This window comes from Podarcis melisellensis (genome assembly GCF_964234715.1).
Source record: "Podarcis melisellensis genome assembly, chromosome: 1".
NCBI classification, from domain to species: Eukaryota; Metazoa; Chordata; class Lepidosauria; order Squamata; family Lacertidae; genus Podarcis; species Podarcis melisellensis.
Genome location: NC_138528.1, coordinates 41541909 through 41558143, shown reverse-complemented (window position 1 = coordinate 41558143; position 16235 = coordinate 41541909). Strand labels below are relative to the sequence as shown.

Genomic DNA, 16235 nt, shown 5'->3' with positions numbered 1-16235 from the left:
GAACTGCTGAGAGGTGTGACACTTTGTCTCTTAAGTGAGGCAAGTCATCTACACTACTCTGCCAGAAAATAAAAAAGGATAACACGAACTGCTTGTCTTTTCTCAGTCACAGTTACTCCTAAAAGAAAAGGGGAAGGAAATATCAGATAACTATTGCTTATAGCTTTTGAATTATGGTGCTGGAGGAGACTCTTGAGAGTCCCATGGTCTGCAAGAAGATCAAACCTATCCATTCTTAAGGAAATCAGCCCTGAGTGCTCACTGGAAGGACAGATCGTGAAGCTGAGGCTCCAATACTTTGGCCACCTCATGAGAAGAGAAGACTCCCTGGAAAAGACCCTGATGTTGGGAAAGATGGAGGGCACAAGGAGAAGGGGACGACAGAGGATGAGATGGTTGGACAGTGTTCTCGGAGCTACCAGCATAAGTTTGACCAAACTGCAGGAGGCAGTGGAAGACAGGAGTGCCTGGCGTGCTCTGGTCCATGGGGTCACGAAGAGTCGGACACGACTAAACGACTAAACAACAACAACTGCTTATAGTTCTGGTTGTATAGTTGGAGCCTATGCTGAACTAGTTCATGGAGACAACTAATGGCCTACATGTTGGGCAATTTGCCATTTTCTCTATACGGACTGCCTTTCCCACTGGAAGTTTTGCCAAATAGCTCTTCCCCAATAACAGTCACTCTCACTCACCCTTTTCTTTCTCTTTCAGTATTTTTCAAGCATTTCCTGCAGACAGAAAAAGGGTAGAAGCAGCATTAAGTGCTTGCCATCTTCCGAAGGGCAAGGTAAGAAGTATATTCTCCATAGCCCAGGCCTCATAGTCAACAAACATGTCTGCCCAACAAATTTATATTAATTTTATACCAGCTTATGTCTTCTTCCAAAGACTTTCGGGAATTGTAGGTTGGAAAGTTCTGTTCCAGGTGCCTAACTTCCCAGGTTCCTTGAGGAAACTGAATGGCAGTTAAACCAGTTTAATTCTATGAAGTATAGATGCCCATTACTAACACAACAGTAAAACAGCTGTAAAAAAAAAGGTCAGTTTTCCAGAGAACCTCCTGCATTACTGTACAGTATGCAGTGTACCACAGTACAACACTGCCTATTTAGAGCTGAAATGCACATAGTTTTAAATGTATCTTTGTATTTAACTAGCTGTGTGTGTGGAGGGTGTGTGTGTCTGATGATTATTTAGATCACAGAAACTGTGAAGAGAGAATGTACTATTGACCAATTCAATAGATCCCTCTTGGTTTGTCTCAGCCTTGGAATCTCTTAGCTCAGCCTCAGAAAGTATTTGTGTTCAGTGAGAGGTCTCAGTCCTAGAGGGCACACACACACACACAAACACACACACACACATGAAAACAAGAATGTGTATGAATGTGTGTAGAGCTGAGTACAGTGTATTTATTCTTTACTACTGAATGATGTGCACCTGGCACACTTTTATTATTATTTATTAAATTTGTTAGTTGCTTTATCTTGCCAAGACAAACCAAAACGACTCACAAACAACCAAATGAACAATAGCAAAACCCCACATAGATACACTGAAACCAAGTGATGGTGGAGGTAGAAATACATTTGAAGTATGCATATCTGGGCCTGGGCAGGGAAGGGCATCCAAGACAGAGGGCCCAACTTCCAGGGTAGGTTTTGGGCCCCTTCATTTTGGAAATGAAGTCCACAAAAGGGTTGATAACAGTCATCAAGAATTGCTGTTCTGCTTCCAGAATGACGGCATCAATCCAGAGGACTTCCCTGAAGCGGTGTACAAAACGTTCCTGATGAATCTGTGTCCTCGCCCAGAGATCGACGAGATATTTACCTCACAGTAAGCCTCCATTATGTAGCAGCGCAGCCAGCATGTGTGGGAGAGAAGGGATACTGTACAGGCAAAGGGAGGCTGTGAGAACCAGCTGGAATTTTGCAGATTGCTAGATTGATAGCACTGTTACTTTTTAAATGAAAAAGTGGTGAAGGGTAGCAAGATTATTCCTATTCCTCCAACCATTTTGTTAACATCGGTCGCTATCCAGTACAGAATTAAGTGTACTTACGGTCAGACTAAATGTGAGCATGCTGTTGCCATCTCTATCTATAATGCCTAGTTATCCCCATAACTTCTACTTATACCAACATTGCAGTGCATGTTTTTCCAGCACCCACTTCATGCTACTGGATGACTGTTTTAGCATGATAAATCCCTAGTCCCCCCACATCTTGTAGTACTGCTGATACCAAATGTAAAGTATCGGACAGGGCAAGGGTAACAAGGAACTAGTCATGTCAAAACCACAAATGAGTGTAAGAAAAGTTGTCTCGCTGCTAAGAGGGATTTTCCAGAACATCTAAAGACACCACTCTCTCTTTGTCCTTTTTCCATTGTCTCTGCTTAGCCATTCGAAAGCCAAGCCGTACATGACCAAAGACCACTTGACAAAATTCATTAACAAGAAACAGCGAGATTCTCACCTCAATGACATGCTTTTCCCCCCTGCCAAGCCACAACAGGTACAGGGTCTCATAGACAAGTATGAGCCCAGTGGGATGAATATTCAAAGAGGTGAGTTTATTTTTTCCATAAGCAGAAGTATGTATCATAATATTGTTGTTGTTATTTCTATATCACTACAATTCTGACGGGGTGGTGGTGGACCTAAATGGATTACAACCATTCTTAAAAAATCAAATGTAACATTACAAAAGATCAAAATAAAACATTGCAAATGAAAAACAGATAGAGATGGTCACAGAGGTCCACTTTTAAGGCAGCCAGGGATGGCCTGCCCTCAAGGCTCAGTGAGGCAGTTGCTTCAGGGCAGCAGGCTCAGGACAGCTGGGAGGGACAGCAGATCTGGGTCCCTGAGGAGCTCTTTCCCTGCCTCCTCCTCTGGCGCCACCTCCACCTCGCCTCATCCCACTCACCACTGGCCTCCGTTTTGGTCTACTTTTTATTGGCAATGATGGCAGGAGGTGGTAGCAGAGGTTGAGGAGTCGTGGATGGTGCAAAGTCATCAGGGGAAGAGGAGGAATCTGTTTATTACATGGAAATCTTTCAGTAGCCTGGGCCTAGGGCAGCTTAAAGTCATTGGGTGTATCTGACTAAATAATACTCAGAGTAGCCCCACTGGAATCAATCACTCATTGCTTAGATGGGCAGGAATATGCAAACTCAGTTCCTCCAGGCCCTTGTATTTTGTTACCAGCAATAGTAACATTTTAAAAATTATCTTGCAGGGCAGCTGTCTCCAGAAGGAATGGTTTGGTTCCTGTGTGGTCCTGAAAACAGTATAGTATCACAGGACAAACTCTTGCTGCACCAAGATATGAGCCAGCCACTCTCTCACTACTTCATCAACTCCTCCCACAACACCTATCTAACAGGTATGCAGCCATGAGGAGATATGTCCATTTCTACTAGCTGTTGTATTGCAAGAGGGTAGCTACTGACCCTTGACTTAGCTTTGTAGCTTACTTTCATTATGAAAACTGTTCATCAGGCCATGACTTATTTATCACTAGCAGGGAATGCCTGGCAATGCCTGGGAATCTGTAGAAACCAAAAAATATTACAATTTTTAAATAATTTTTAAATTTGTGAATGGACCTATCACACCAGAAATCAGGCAAAGTCACGTTTTGGTCCACCATCTTGAATCAAAATGGCACTCAGCATCCAAACATTGATGAAGATAGCTGCCCCTACCTTAGGAACCCTCATGTCAAGTTTGGTAATGAAGTGGCTGAACCTGTGCCCAAAACCAGGTAAAGTCATGTCAAAATCACATTTTGGTCTGCCATCTTGATTCAAAATGGCATCCAGCATCCAGATGTAAATGAAGACCACTGCCCCCACCTCGGCAACCCTTTGTGCCAAGATTGGTGCTGATATTTTGAAAGATGTCCAAACAAATAGAGAACAGATGGAGAAACCATTGTCCAAAATTTATAGCAGAATTGTCCATAACTATCTTTATATGTATAACACTGGCTTGATTGTGCTGTAGATATTGTTTCATGTTCCTTTTACGTATATGTTCTACTTATTGTTATTTTTGTTTTGCTACAGTCCACATGTCTACTTCTGTCTACCTATTCTGAAATAAGCTATATAACAATTCTTTTTTAAAAAGAGTTTTAAATATATAACAATTTTCAAAACGACCCACAATTATATAACATTGTGTGTGTGTGTGTAAGCAATATTTATAATTTCAATTATGTCATGGGTGAATTTTTGGAAACGGAGAAGTCACAAGTCATTTTTCAAAAAGAAATAAAAGTTTTAAACAGAAATGAGTTTCCCTTCTCTTCATTCAAAAGATATGGCTGCATAGACGATGATGACAGGCTTATTTTTCCTCCTCCCCCCCCCTTTTTTTTGCAGCTGGACAATTTTCTGGAATCTCCTCCCCTGAAATGTATCGGCAGACCCTATTGGCTGGCTGCCGCTGTGTGGAACTTGATTGCTGGAAGGGGCGTCCTCCAGATGAGGAGCCTATTATCACCCATGGATTCACCATGACAACTGAAATATTGTTCAAGGTACAGATATCTTCCGCTGGTTGTTGTTTTTTTTACCTTTTGTTTTTAGAGATTTCACAAAATTTCAAAACGCAAATTGAAAAAAATACTGATAACATCAACATTCATAGAAGAAACAGAAAACATAACAAACCTAGTCAGATAAAATCTGTCAAAATAAATAATATTTCCCTGGTGCCAAAACGGCATCAGATTTGATTCCAGGTGTGTGTAGTAGCGGAGGAACCCTCTCCGACATCCGGGGTAGGACCCGGCGGCACATGCACGGCGTCCATACAGACTGCGCATGAGCGGCAACCTGTACAGACTGCGCATGTGTGGCACCCCAAACAGTTGCCGTGTGAGAGGCAGCTTGTACAGACAGTGCACGAGAACGGCAGCCCATACTAACTGCACGCGGGGGCGCGCATACTAACTGCATGCGCGCCCTTGGCTGCTCTACAGCTGAGGAGCCAGCAGGCCGTTTTGTCACACACACTCCCGAGTGATGCTCGGGCGGCCCGCCCCCTCTGCCCCCCCTCGTACGCCCGTGGGTGAGTGTACCTGGCAAGGACATTTAAAAAATCAGTCCACCACCACTGAGAAGCCTCTTTCTGATAGCCACTCAGTGTATCTACCTCAGGCAGTGGGAGAACCCAGAACAGGGACTCTGATGACTATTTTAGTTGAAGCAGAGACACTAGGAGACAGGGAATCTTTCAGGTGTTCTTGACTCGAAGGGCTTTAAATGTCAAAAATATAAGTTGTTCACTACATTGTTTTACATATGTATTTTTAGCGTGGCCATTAACAGGGCCGTTAACACATTAACACAGTTGAAATGATAGAAACAAAAGATTTAAGAGGCACTGAAGCAATGGAGGGGGGGATATCAGCATCCTCACAGAATAAAATCAAACTCAGCTGGCATTTTAAAAAGCCTGGGATACCATCTTTCCTCCAAAGAACTCAAAGTAATGTCCCCTTGAGGTAGATATGGAAAACTGAAGCAACTATTTCTCCCCTCCCCAGCCCAATACTAGCCACTGCATGACATTCACTCTAGATCAGGGGTCAGCAACCTTTTTCAGCTGTGGGCTGGTCTACCATCTCTCAGACCATGTGGTGGGCTGGAATATATATTTTTTTTTGGGGGGGGGGAAACAAACAAATTCCTATGCCCCATCAATAACCCAGAGATGCATTTTAAATAAAAGTGCACATTCTACTCATGTAAAAACACCAGGCAGGCCCCACAAATAACACAGAGATGCATTTTAAATAAAAGGACACATTCTACTCATGTAAAAACAAGCTGATTCCCAGACCATCCGCGGGCCAGATTGAGAAGGCGATTGGGCTCACGGGCCTTAGGTTGCCTACCCCTGCTCTAGACTGAGGCCTAGACTGAGTACAAAGAATGTGCTGAGACACAGAAAACAACCTTAGCCAGACATTAGGGCTCTTCACAATGTAAAGTGTCCATATTTTCATATTGCTTTATTGGTTTGTTTACACACACCCAGCCCCCATTTTCATTTATCAGTGTAAGAGCTATTTTTTCTGGCTTAGTCAGCTTCTACTCATCTATGCCATCTGACATCAAATAAAATACAGTAAAATGTATTTTCTTTGTGGCTTACAGTTATGAATCTACTTCCATGTCTTACAAAGCGGAATAGTTTTAATTTAACACCAAAGATAACCAATATAGCAAACTGAAAACCTGGGTCTTATGCAAACTCAGCCCTCCAGATGTTTTGGGACTACAGCTCCCATCATCCCTAGCTAACAGGACCAGTGGTCAGGGATGATGGGAGTTGTAGGCCCAAGACATCTGGAGGGCCGAGTTTGCCTATGCCTGGTCTTACATATGCAAGTTAAGTACTTAGAACATATACATCATTAGCGACCCAACTATCTGCTCAATGTCTGTGACCCAGAGTCCTGATGTCTACCTGCATTTTTTCTCTCCCAAGCTATTTGAAGACTTTGCAAAGCCTTTTTTCTGGATGCAAAAATGTGCAAAGTTCTGGCAGGCATATCCAGCTAGATTATAGTGGACTAGTACCTCCAACAGTAATTGCATCAGCAGGGAATGAGCAAAGATGAAAGGCCGTTTTTCCTTCTCCTACTTTAATGATTAGCTTCTCTATTATGCTTGTGGTTTTGGTGTTCATAATTTCACATTCCAGATCTTATGACATCACGGTCCCCTTTACACTGCACCACCCAATCTGCAAAACATAGAGAGTGCTATTGTGCTTCACTGGAGCTATAATTACATGGAAGGATTGCTCTGCACCACAACAATGAACCTTGCAAAGGAATTACAGGCCATTAACACAGCATGCACCTTTCATTATAGCTTAAGTAATGTATGTTTCCTCCCCTCTTCCTATGGCTGCCTTCCTCTCCAAAATAGCTTAGCTGGGGGAGGTGACACTCTCCTGCTTTCAACCTGAAGCACTTTACTTTGACATGCAGATTAAGTACAGAGGCACCTTAACAGCCTCCTCCTAGTTCTCTGCTGCTTGTTCAATCAGGAACAGTTGCTTAGCAAGAGGTAATATCAAGTCCTAGGCCATGTTGAACCTTAGTACTAATGCTGCATATCAAGGCTCAGCTTCCACAAAGAAGTCATAAAATAGCACAGTATACAATTGCACAATGTCACAGAACAGAGCAGAAGAAAGAAGGCAGATAATTAGAGATAAAAGCAATGTTACCGTAAGCTACCAATTACTAGTGTTGGAAGGGGAATAAAGAAAAGTTAATGACAAATGCACAGAGGTTTCACAAAAGTATTGTAGCACCTCTGCTTGTGGTTAACGCTTAGCTGGAATGAAATATTCAACGCAGCAATAGAGAAATTAAAATATTAATTTATTTGTCAGACAAATAAATGAGAGGCACAGTGGTATATGGTTACCAAGCTCTGGCCTGGCCTCCTGCCATTCTGGCCAGCACTTATATTCCCTTAATCCAGCCCCCTTTGCTCCTCCTGTGGCTGCCTCTGTCCAATCAGCCTGGTTGGAATTCCTATTGGCTGTTTGGTAGAACCAATCACAAAAGATACACCCACAAAAGATACACCCATTTCCTTGCCCTTATAAGGGAGACAAAGAGCTATATATATGACATATAAGTAATAATATATCTTACATGGAATCTTAATTACCAGCTCACCTCTTGCCCTATTGCCTTCTAAAACAAATGTTTAATCTTACATTTTTATGTTCAACAGATGTCAAGGATCTTGAGTTCACATCAACATTGAAAGATTTCCTTCATTTAAGGTTTCTAAACAAATGCCTGACAACTATATATCAAGAGTGCTTGGATGGCGTCTTCTGTCTGGCAGGGGGGCTAGGCTGGTGGCTGACTTAATTTCAGGATAAATACAACTCTTACAACCATATGAAATAAGAATCTAGCATTCCTTAAATCCTTTGCATAATTACATTTAAGCCAATATATTTAAGCTAATATATTTCATACATTATCATAGGTAGCCTCTTAAAAGAATAAAGCTTCTCAAAGTAAAAAGGAAGGAACTCAGTAAAAAACAGCTTTTAAAAGAAGCCTCTTTAGTTTACACTCCTCCTTTCACCCCCCTTTCCAGCCTAAAAATAAAGTAGAAAGAAGCTTCTTCTCCAGCCAAGCCAGTTGCCTTTCCCCAACATTTTATTGCCCTTTTTAACTCTCTCAGTTTGAGAAAGAAACAGCTTTAGAAGATTTCCTAAAAATGTTCTCTTTTTTCTGTCAGCTAAATGTTTTTCCCATTTGCTTCTGGCCTTAGAGAATTCAGCTCAAGGTTTAACGTGAGGCCCATTGGTATCATTTTACTTATTTACCCATTCTTAATAGTGTTTTTTCAGCCTTGGGGCAGCATATGTAATTCTCCCTTTTTATGACTTTGAGAATTGTTTTTTCTACCATAAATCAATGGGGCCCTCTTGTCTTAGGAGAAAACCTCTTGCCAAGGTTTTTTCTGCCTGGCATGAAACATTTTGAAAATCTAAGCCCATTTAATTTAGGAACCTGATCAAGATATAAGCCAATATAAGTCTTGATTAAAAATGCAGTCTATATTCAGATGCCACAGTATGATTACAAAATAAAAACAAAAAGCTGAGAAAGTGTCTGTGGGATTTGTTTGGAAATCTTATCGTGCCTTCCATTCGTGCATTTCCCAAACTGTTGCTCTCTGAGAAGTGTTTCATATCCAAGGGATTTGAAGCCCATATATTTAAAAAGTTTAAAGTGCAAGCTCAACAAATACGTGCTTACAGGTGTGCATGGCTCATCATTCAGCTGTGATTGGCTACAGGAGAACATGGTGTTCCTTCCTGACTTTTCTAATGCTAATGCAAGGCCTAGGAAGGAATTTGAAGGGTAGAACTGATGGGCAAGAGGAGGAGGTGCTTAACCTTGGCCTACTGATTTTCTCCAATCCACCCCAGAATTAAATAGAGTGGTACCTCTGGTTATGTACTTAATTCGTTCCGGAGGTCCGTTCTTAACCTGAAACTGTTCTTAACCTGAAGCACCACTTTAGCTAATGGGGCCTCCTGCTGCCGCTGCACCGCCGCTGCACGATTTCTGTTCTCATCTTGAAGCAAAGTTCTTAAACCGTGGTAATATTTCTGGGTTAGCGGAGTCTGTAACCTAAAGCGTATGTAACCTGAAGCGTATGTAACCTGAGGTACCACTGTACATGGTAAAATAATAGTTGCATGATGTCACAGAAGTAATGCAACAGGAGAACAAGAAGGCAGATAAGTTTGAGGGGTGATGGTTTTTTTGGGGGGGGGGGCTGTTCATGATTTAAAATAACAGAAGACCAAAGAGAACGAGCAGGGTTGTACTTCCCCCAGCCCTCTCTCTCTCTCTCTCTCTCTCTCTCTCTCTCTCTCTCTCTCTCTCTCTCTCTGACATCAACAAGAAATTATGTGAGGGGAAAAGATTAGGACTTGGCTCCAGTTAATGTGTGACTGCCTTTCAGTAGATAGATTGTTGTTGTTTAGTCGTTTAGTCGTGTCCAACTCTTCGTGACCCCATGGACCAGAGCACGCCAGGCACTCCTGTCTTCCACTGCCTCCCACAGTTTAGTCAAACTCATGCTAGTAGCTTTGAGAACACTATCCAACCACCTCGTCCTCTGTCATCCCCTTCTCCTTGTGTAGATAGATTAGGGTTGCCATATTTCAAAAAGCGAAAATCTGGACCGAAAAGTTGTTGGGGTTTTTTTTGGGGGGGAGCAAAGTTGTTGATAGATAGATATGAGTGAGAGAGAGATGATAGACACAAACTACATACAAACTACATGTTACTCTGCAGCTCCATATAATGAAGATCTGAAAGGCCCTGTCTCCTTTGCATGTGCCCTCAGTTGTTGTATTTTCTTTAAATGAGGAAGGTGATGGAAAGTTTCCATCCATCACTTCTCCAGAGCCAGCTCCCACTTCTGAGGGCACTTTGCTGCAGGCCGTTATGGCTTTATTGCATGCAGCTGCAGTGTAACATGTAGTTAGCCCCTTAATACCAGGAGATCATGAGGGATAGAACCATCAAACCAAAATGTGACAAGAATGCTGCTGCACCTGGACTTAAAAGAATGAATAAAAATTGAAATAGTCTCATCATCCAAATAGAAGGGAAATGTAAGTAATGAACTGCCGTCTAGTGTAATTTAAAACTTTACTATGCTCTATAAAAACAAATTACTGCTCTCTAAGGCAGCCATTCAAATCGGGTTGAATTTAAACTCGACAGATGACAGCAAAAGTATTTCAATTACTTGTCAACAATTTTTAGTACCAACAGTGGGTTTTGCACTGTACAGAACACAGATATGGCCTCTGTCCCCAAGGGACATACAAATTACAGTGGTACTTCGGGTTACAAACACTGCAGGTTACAGACTCCGCTAACTCAGAAGTAGTACCTCGGGTTAAGAACTTTACCTCAGGATGAGGACAGAAATCGCACAGTAGCAGCGGGAGGCCCCTTTAGCTAAAGTGGTACCTCAGGTTAAAAACAGTTTCAAGTTAAGAATTAAGTTCGTAACCAAAGGTACCACTGTACAATCTACAGCCTAAGATGATAAAATGAATAAATACAATCTTTTCCTATAGGCCTCAACAGATGATAGTTTGAGGCTTCATAAAGCAGAAGCCAGGAACAAGTGCTGGGTCTGAGTGCTCCTCGCTCACTCGCTCCTCCTTCTCCTGTTGCACACTTAGTTCAGTGTGACAATTCTGGCATGTATTAAACCAGAATTCCCTGTTACTTCTGAACTGTGGAACTCTGGGTTAATATCAGTTAACAAACCTGGAAAATGATCCAGAGTTACATGGACACTGTAAGACAGAAGCCACATATGATATCACAATGAACACGTGTGGCAAACTCTCAGTGGGATGCTGGCTCTGCTCCTGACCATCATGTGTTCAGCAGGATGCAGACAATTGCACATGCATGTAGCAATACACACAAAAGGCTCTCTTTCTGAGATCACAAGCCACATGTTTTCAAGGGTTCCAGTGGTGTAGAGGGAGCTCTATGGGAATGCTGTTGTATATGCAGAGGCCCTATGCAGCTATCCAATGAATGCATAATCCCTCTGTCTCCTCTATGAATTCGCTATGATATCTCCATATGGACCATGGAGGGAGGTGTTCATGGTGAGTTCCAGCACCTCTGTTCACTGTATATGGTTATAGAAATGGGAGGCCCTTAAAAAAGCTTTGGATATATTATAAGGTTCATACAGGAATGACTGATGCCATTCTGAAAGCTGGATAACTACCAAGAACAAGGAGTTCCTTGGTTTGCAAAGTACCAATATCTCTCTTTCTCTTTCTCATTTGCCTCATGCCTTATACAGGATGCAATTGAGGCTATTGCAGAAAGTGCTTTCAAAACCTCCCCTTATCCAGTGATCCTGTCCTTTGAGAACCATGTGGACTCGTGAGTATTAAGTGTCTGCTGATTAGAGAAAAAGCTGAGATTGCACTCTGGACAAAGGGTAGAGGGGTGGGTAAGAAATGTGTCTAGTCAGAACAAGGTAAAAAAAAATGCTGCACTATTAGAACCCACTAACCTGGGAGTCAGCTCCTTTCAACTCAATCAAACTTACTTCTCAGAAGTTATTAGGATACAATGGCACAAGCATGGCAGAGAGTGGCAACATTTTAATTTGCATGGGACAGTAAGCTTGGGCAAATCATGCATATGCTAAGAGAAGGATGGGGATTTTGGGGTATGGAGCAGGGATCATGCCAGTCTTCAGGCTTGACATGTGTGTGTTTTATACCTATATTTTCTTACAGGCCGAAGCAGCAGGCTAAGATGGCTGAGTACTGTAGAACAATATTTGGGGACATGCTGCTGACAGAGCCACTTGAAAAATTTCCAGTAAGTGAATAGGGATGCCAAATTGCTACATGGGATGAAGTTATCGTGCAAGCAGGTGTTAGCTTGGTCTGAAGTTGCCCTGGCAGTTTGTGCTACATCTTCACTAGAGGAGTGATGCAAAAACCTAAACTTTGCATGAATGCTAACCTTTTTCTTTTCTTCTGGGCAGTTAAAACCAGGAGTCCCACTGCCAAGCCCACAGGATCTCATGGGGAAAATCTTGATTAAGAACAAGAAGAATCAGTTCATACCTGGGGAGAACCAAGAGACTCTGAAGAAAGCAAGAAGTCTGGAGGATGTCATGCCTGATCAGCCCACACCAGTAGACAAGGATAGCATAGGTAGTATATTCCATAGGGATAGCCCTGTTAATCTTTTGCAGCAAGAGCAACAGTCTTGTGACACCTTACAGGCTAACAAATGTTATTACTGCATAAGCTTTCATGGACTAGAGTCCACTTCATCATATACAGGGTGCATTATGACAAGGGATGGTCCTTACTTGGGGAGGGGGGTGGGAATTCAGATAAGCCTGGAATCAGTTTTTAAGGCTCTGACATAAGCACAATGATTTGATGTGGAAACAGAGGGCAACACTGCCATTTTAGGGCAGAATTTCACTTATAAGAATGATTGGCTTTATCAGTGACTTCGAAAGCGTCTCCAAAGTAGGCATGAGGAAGAGGAAGTCTGATTCAGTTCTCACTTAAAGGTGAGCCTGTAGACCTCCAGATTTGGTAGATGGATTGGGAAGGATAGAAATTGCAGTCTGAAGGAATTTCAGATCCTAAAGATGATTTTAGACAAATAGCTGGCAGATCTTGGTTGCAGTCATAGGTGGCAACTCCATGGGGCACTGGGTGCCTGAGCACCCCTAAAATTCCCCATAAAGGGACTAGACACCTACAAATTTCAGTGCCAGGGCCATGCACGCTGCATCACACACATGGCCCCGGGCACCCACCATCACGGGGCCAAGTTGGTACTCCTGGTTGCAATCATCACAAATGAACTAATTTCTGTTTTGATTTATCAGTGAAGTCAGGTGAGGTGACTGAAGAAGTATCTGAAGTAGAGGAAGACATGGGAAACCTGGATGAAGAGGAGATTAAAAAGATGCAGTCTGATGAGGTACAGTTACTGCTCTTAGTTTAAAGAGCACTTTAAAAGTAACATGTTTTTGTTTTTTAAAAAATCTTCCTACTTTCCAGCTGTTTGGTGGAATTGTGCTTTCCACCTGTCCAGGACTGGTCCAAGACATTGTGCTGCCTGGAAGTCTACACATTCCCCACACCCTGTTCTCTATGGGCCAATTAGGAAGTCCCTGTCCTAGCAATATTGCTGAGGCAGGGGAGCAGCTGCACACACCCCACTCATTTGTGCACTCCGGTCCTCATCCGACTAGAGAGACGCACAAAGGAGATATCTTGCTTCTGCATATCTGTGCTTCTCCAGCTGGATCAGAGCAAACTATACTCAAGGAAAAAGATACGTGGTTCTCATTGACTGTTCTTCTGAGTTCTACCCACTACTTTCTGATTCTGTTTAGGGCTGTGTCTGCCACTGGGCTTTATCAATAAAAACCATTTTGTCAGTCTGTATGATATGCCTTTTCCTCTAACTGTCCTAATTTTGCTTAGGGTACAGCAGGTCTAGAAGTGACAGCATATGAAGAAATGTCCAGCCTGGTTAATTACATCCAGCCCATCAAATTTGAATGCTTTGAAAACTCAGCACGTAAGCAAAGATTTATTGTCTCTGTCCTATTGAATGTCATGTTTTCAGGTATTTAGAGCTATATGCTCTATCTGCATGCATTTAGTTGTCATCTGTTGGCTCCACTGTAAAGGTTGAACAACAAATTACATGCTTTTGCAATTCTGTGTAGGGAAAAGAAGTCTTCCTAAGATGGTGTGGAGCAGCGAAGGTGGCAGCCCAAGAAAGGTGTTAAATACCTCCCTCTTGCTGATTCTGTGCTCCAAATCACCTACTTCACAAAACTGTATTTCCTTGAAACAAAACAAACTAGTTGTTAAGGGTTTTATTTAAAGAAAATGCCATTTTCTTAAGACTGGACAAAGGTGGTGTATCTGGAGGGGGAAGGGCAAATAGGCCAGGTGAAATCCAGAACAGGCATAGATTTAGGGCAGAGCAAGGCAAGGCGCAGCAGAAAATGCATCAGGTTTGGAGCACAGTCATGCAGCACTAACCAAAACTACTAACCAGCCTCCTAACAGATTATTCCTACTTCCCTTTTATAGAGGTTATTAGGAGGCTAGAGTTGCAGAAGGAGGTGAACTTACATCCCAAAGCTACGCTGACCTGTAGATAAGTGTTCCTGGCTTGCAGCCCCAGAATCAGATGCTTTTCTTCAGTATGGCTGTGTAAACCCAGAAAATTTTCCCTGCACCTGGAGTTACTCTTATCTGCCCCAGTCTAATTGAGAACTGAAAGGGAGAAGATTGCATACTTGAAATCATATATCATGAGCCATGTTTTCATTACATCTGCCAAAGCATATCAAAAGATTCATGAGCTTGGGCGAAGTATTGAGTGTCCTTGAAAGGATTTATGGAACTGATGGGAAGCCTGATGAAATGCAGAGCTCCCCCCTCCAAGTTTTGATTCCCAACTGATTTAGTGTCAGACAAAAAGCTGGGGGCTTCTGAATCCTCATATTTTTACTAAATAAAATTGCGGACTGCTCTATGCTACATAAAATTCCTGGAAAAGAAGTCTGGAAATGGAACAAAGGACTAATTAAGATTATGCACTTACTATAAAATAAGCTGCTTCTTCTAAAAATATTAGGCAACAATAGCTGATTCTACTCCAAAAAAGGACCAGCAGCTCCAGATCCTTTATACCAATTACTTCTAAGCCTTCTGCCCCTTTCCTGAATCTAGAGTAGCCATTCCCATCTTCAAACATAGCAAAGCAATGCAGGTGGTCTCACCTTAACATAAGCAGAGAACTACTGTCACGCTATTGCAGAAGCCACACATGTGGCAAGGCCTCCTGAACTAGGGCAGATAGGTGGACAGGTTAAATGCATGAAGAAGAAAAAGAGAAAGTAAAAATAAATAAATGTCATGGACAGGTGCAGAAGGGACACCGTGGAAGACTTTGCAGTGAAGTTATGGGCACCATCCCTCTAGGTTTCAAAAAGGTGTCAATTGCAAGAAATGCTGTTTACCCACAGATTTGATTAGCAGTTGATTACTGATTACTTCCACAACCAAAACACTTGCTCAGGTGATACTGTCTGAGGGCTTCAGTGCTGCTTAAGCAACTACCATGCAGAGAAAGGTCCTCAAATCAACCTCCATCAAAACCCAAATCAAACTTGATATTTCTTACTACTCTGCGTCAGAGGATCATGCATAAACAGTGTCTTTATTTGTGAATAACAAGGGGCTGATAGTGAAGAAAATATGGTAGAATAGGAGGATCTGGAGCATTGGGCATGATTTATGTTTACCTTGCTTGTTTTTCCAGAGAAGAACAGGAGTTATGTCGTTTCCTCCTTCACTGAGATGAAAGCTTATGACCTGCTGACCAAATCGCCCATCCAGTTTGTAGAGTATCCTTTTTCTTTTTTCTGTGGTGCACCTGCAAGTGCACCTATTCACATTTTTAAAAGTTCATTCTAGGTCATGTCACATGCAGCCAATCATAATGTTACTGTCTGGAAACAAGAGGTTGTATCCAATGAAGTTGTCCTGTTTGCACAAGGACTTACTATAAAACAGAACATATCTATCTCCTCTCCCTGTGTGGTCCTACACACACACACACACACACACACACACACGATTTGCTCTGCAGGATTTAGGGAAACCCCAGAACAGATCTGAGAATGCACTGGGGAGGAAAAGGGAAAACTTCGGTGGATAAAATCCAATAATGTGAACTACTGCAATCTTCCATGAACTCAAAGCCAGTTCCCAAAATGGGTATTCCTTAGAACTATTATATATAAGGTGTACCTATTGATTTCTATAGGATTCCCACAGAAGTTGTTAGCTTTGCAGCACTGTCATATTAAACTTTAGGAAACCTTTAAAAACACTTTAGCTGTGTAGTGTTCTCTTCCAATGTGTGTGTGGGGGGGAGTGCAGGGTTCACAGCAAAGTTTCATGTTCCACCAAATGAGAGCCAGGCAAGTCAAGGTAAATAAAAACTCCAGACTGGTGAAGCACGGGAAGAGTCAGAATATAGGCAGCACCCTGGACAGCTCCATGAAAAGCTCATACTGGGAGCAAAACTGTAAGA

The 16235-nt window shown here is 42.3% G+C and overlaps 1 protein-coding gene across 4 annotated transcripts in view; it reads left to right on the top strand.

The window, feature by feature from the left end:
- Window positions 1-16235, top strand: part of PLCB2 (phospholipase C beta 2) — a 55088-nt gene that overhangs the window by 18671 nt on the left and 20182 nt on the right. For 3 of the 4 annotated variants that reach the window (XM_081886487.1, XM_081886488.1, XM_081886489.1), the window contains 11 exons: window positions 718-793; window positions 1745-1845; window positions 2411-2577; window positions 3252-3398; window positions 4402-4559; window positions 11431-11513; window positions 11876-11960; window positions 12130-12301; window positions 12997-13091; window positions 13601-13697; window positions 15459-15543. In XM_081886487.1, the coding sequence (XP_081742613.1) occupies window positions 718-793; window positions 1745-1845; window positions 2411-2577; window positions 3252-3398; window positions 4402-4559; window positions 11431-11513; window positions 11876-11960; window positions 12130-12301; window positions 12997-13091; window positions 13601-13697; window positions 15459-15543 (1266 nt within the window). Of the gene's footprint in view, window positions 1-717; window positions 794-1744; window positions 1846-2410; window positions 2578-3251; window positions 3399-4401; window positions 4560-11430; window positions 11514-11875; window positions 11961-12129; window positions 12302-12996; window positions 13092-13600; window positions 13698-14221; window positions 15437-15458; window positions 15544-16235 lie in introns of those variants that run through there. The other variant, XM_081886490.1, reaches the window with a different exon arrangement.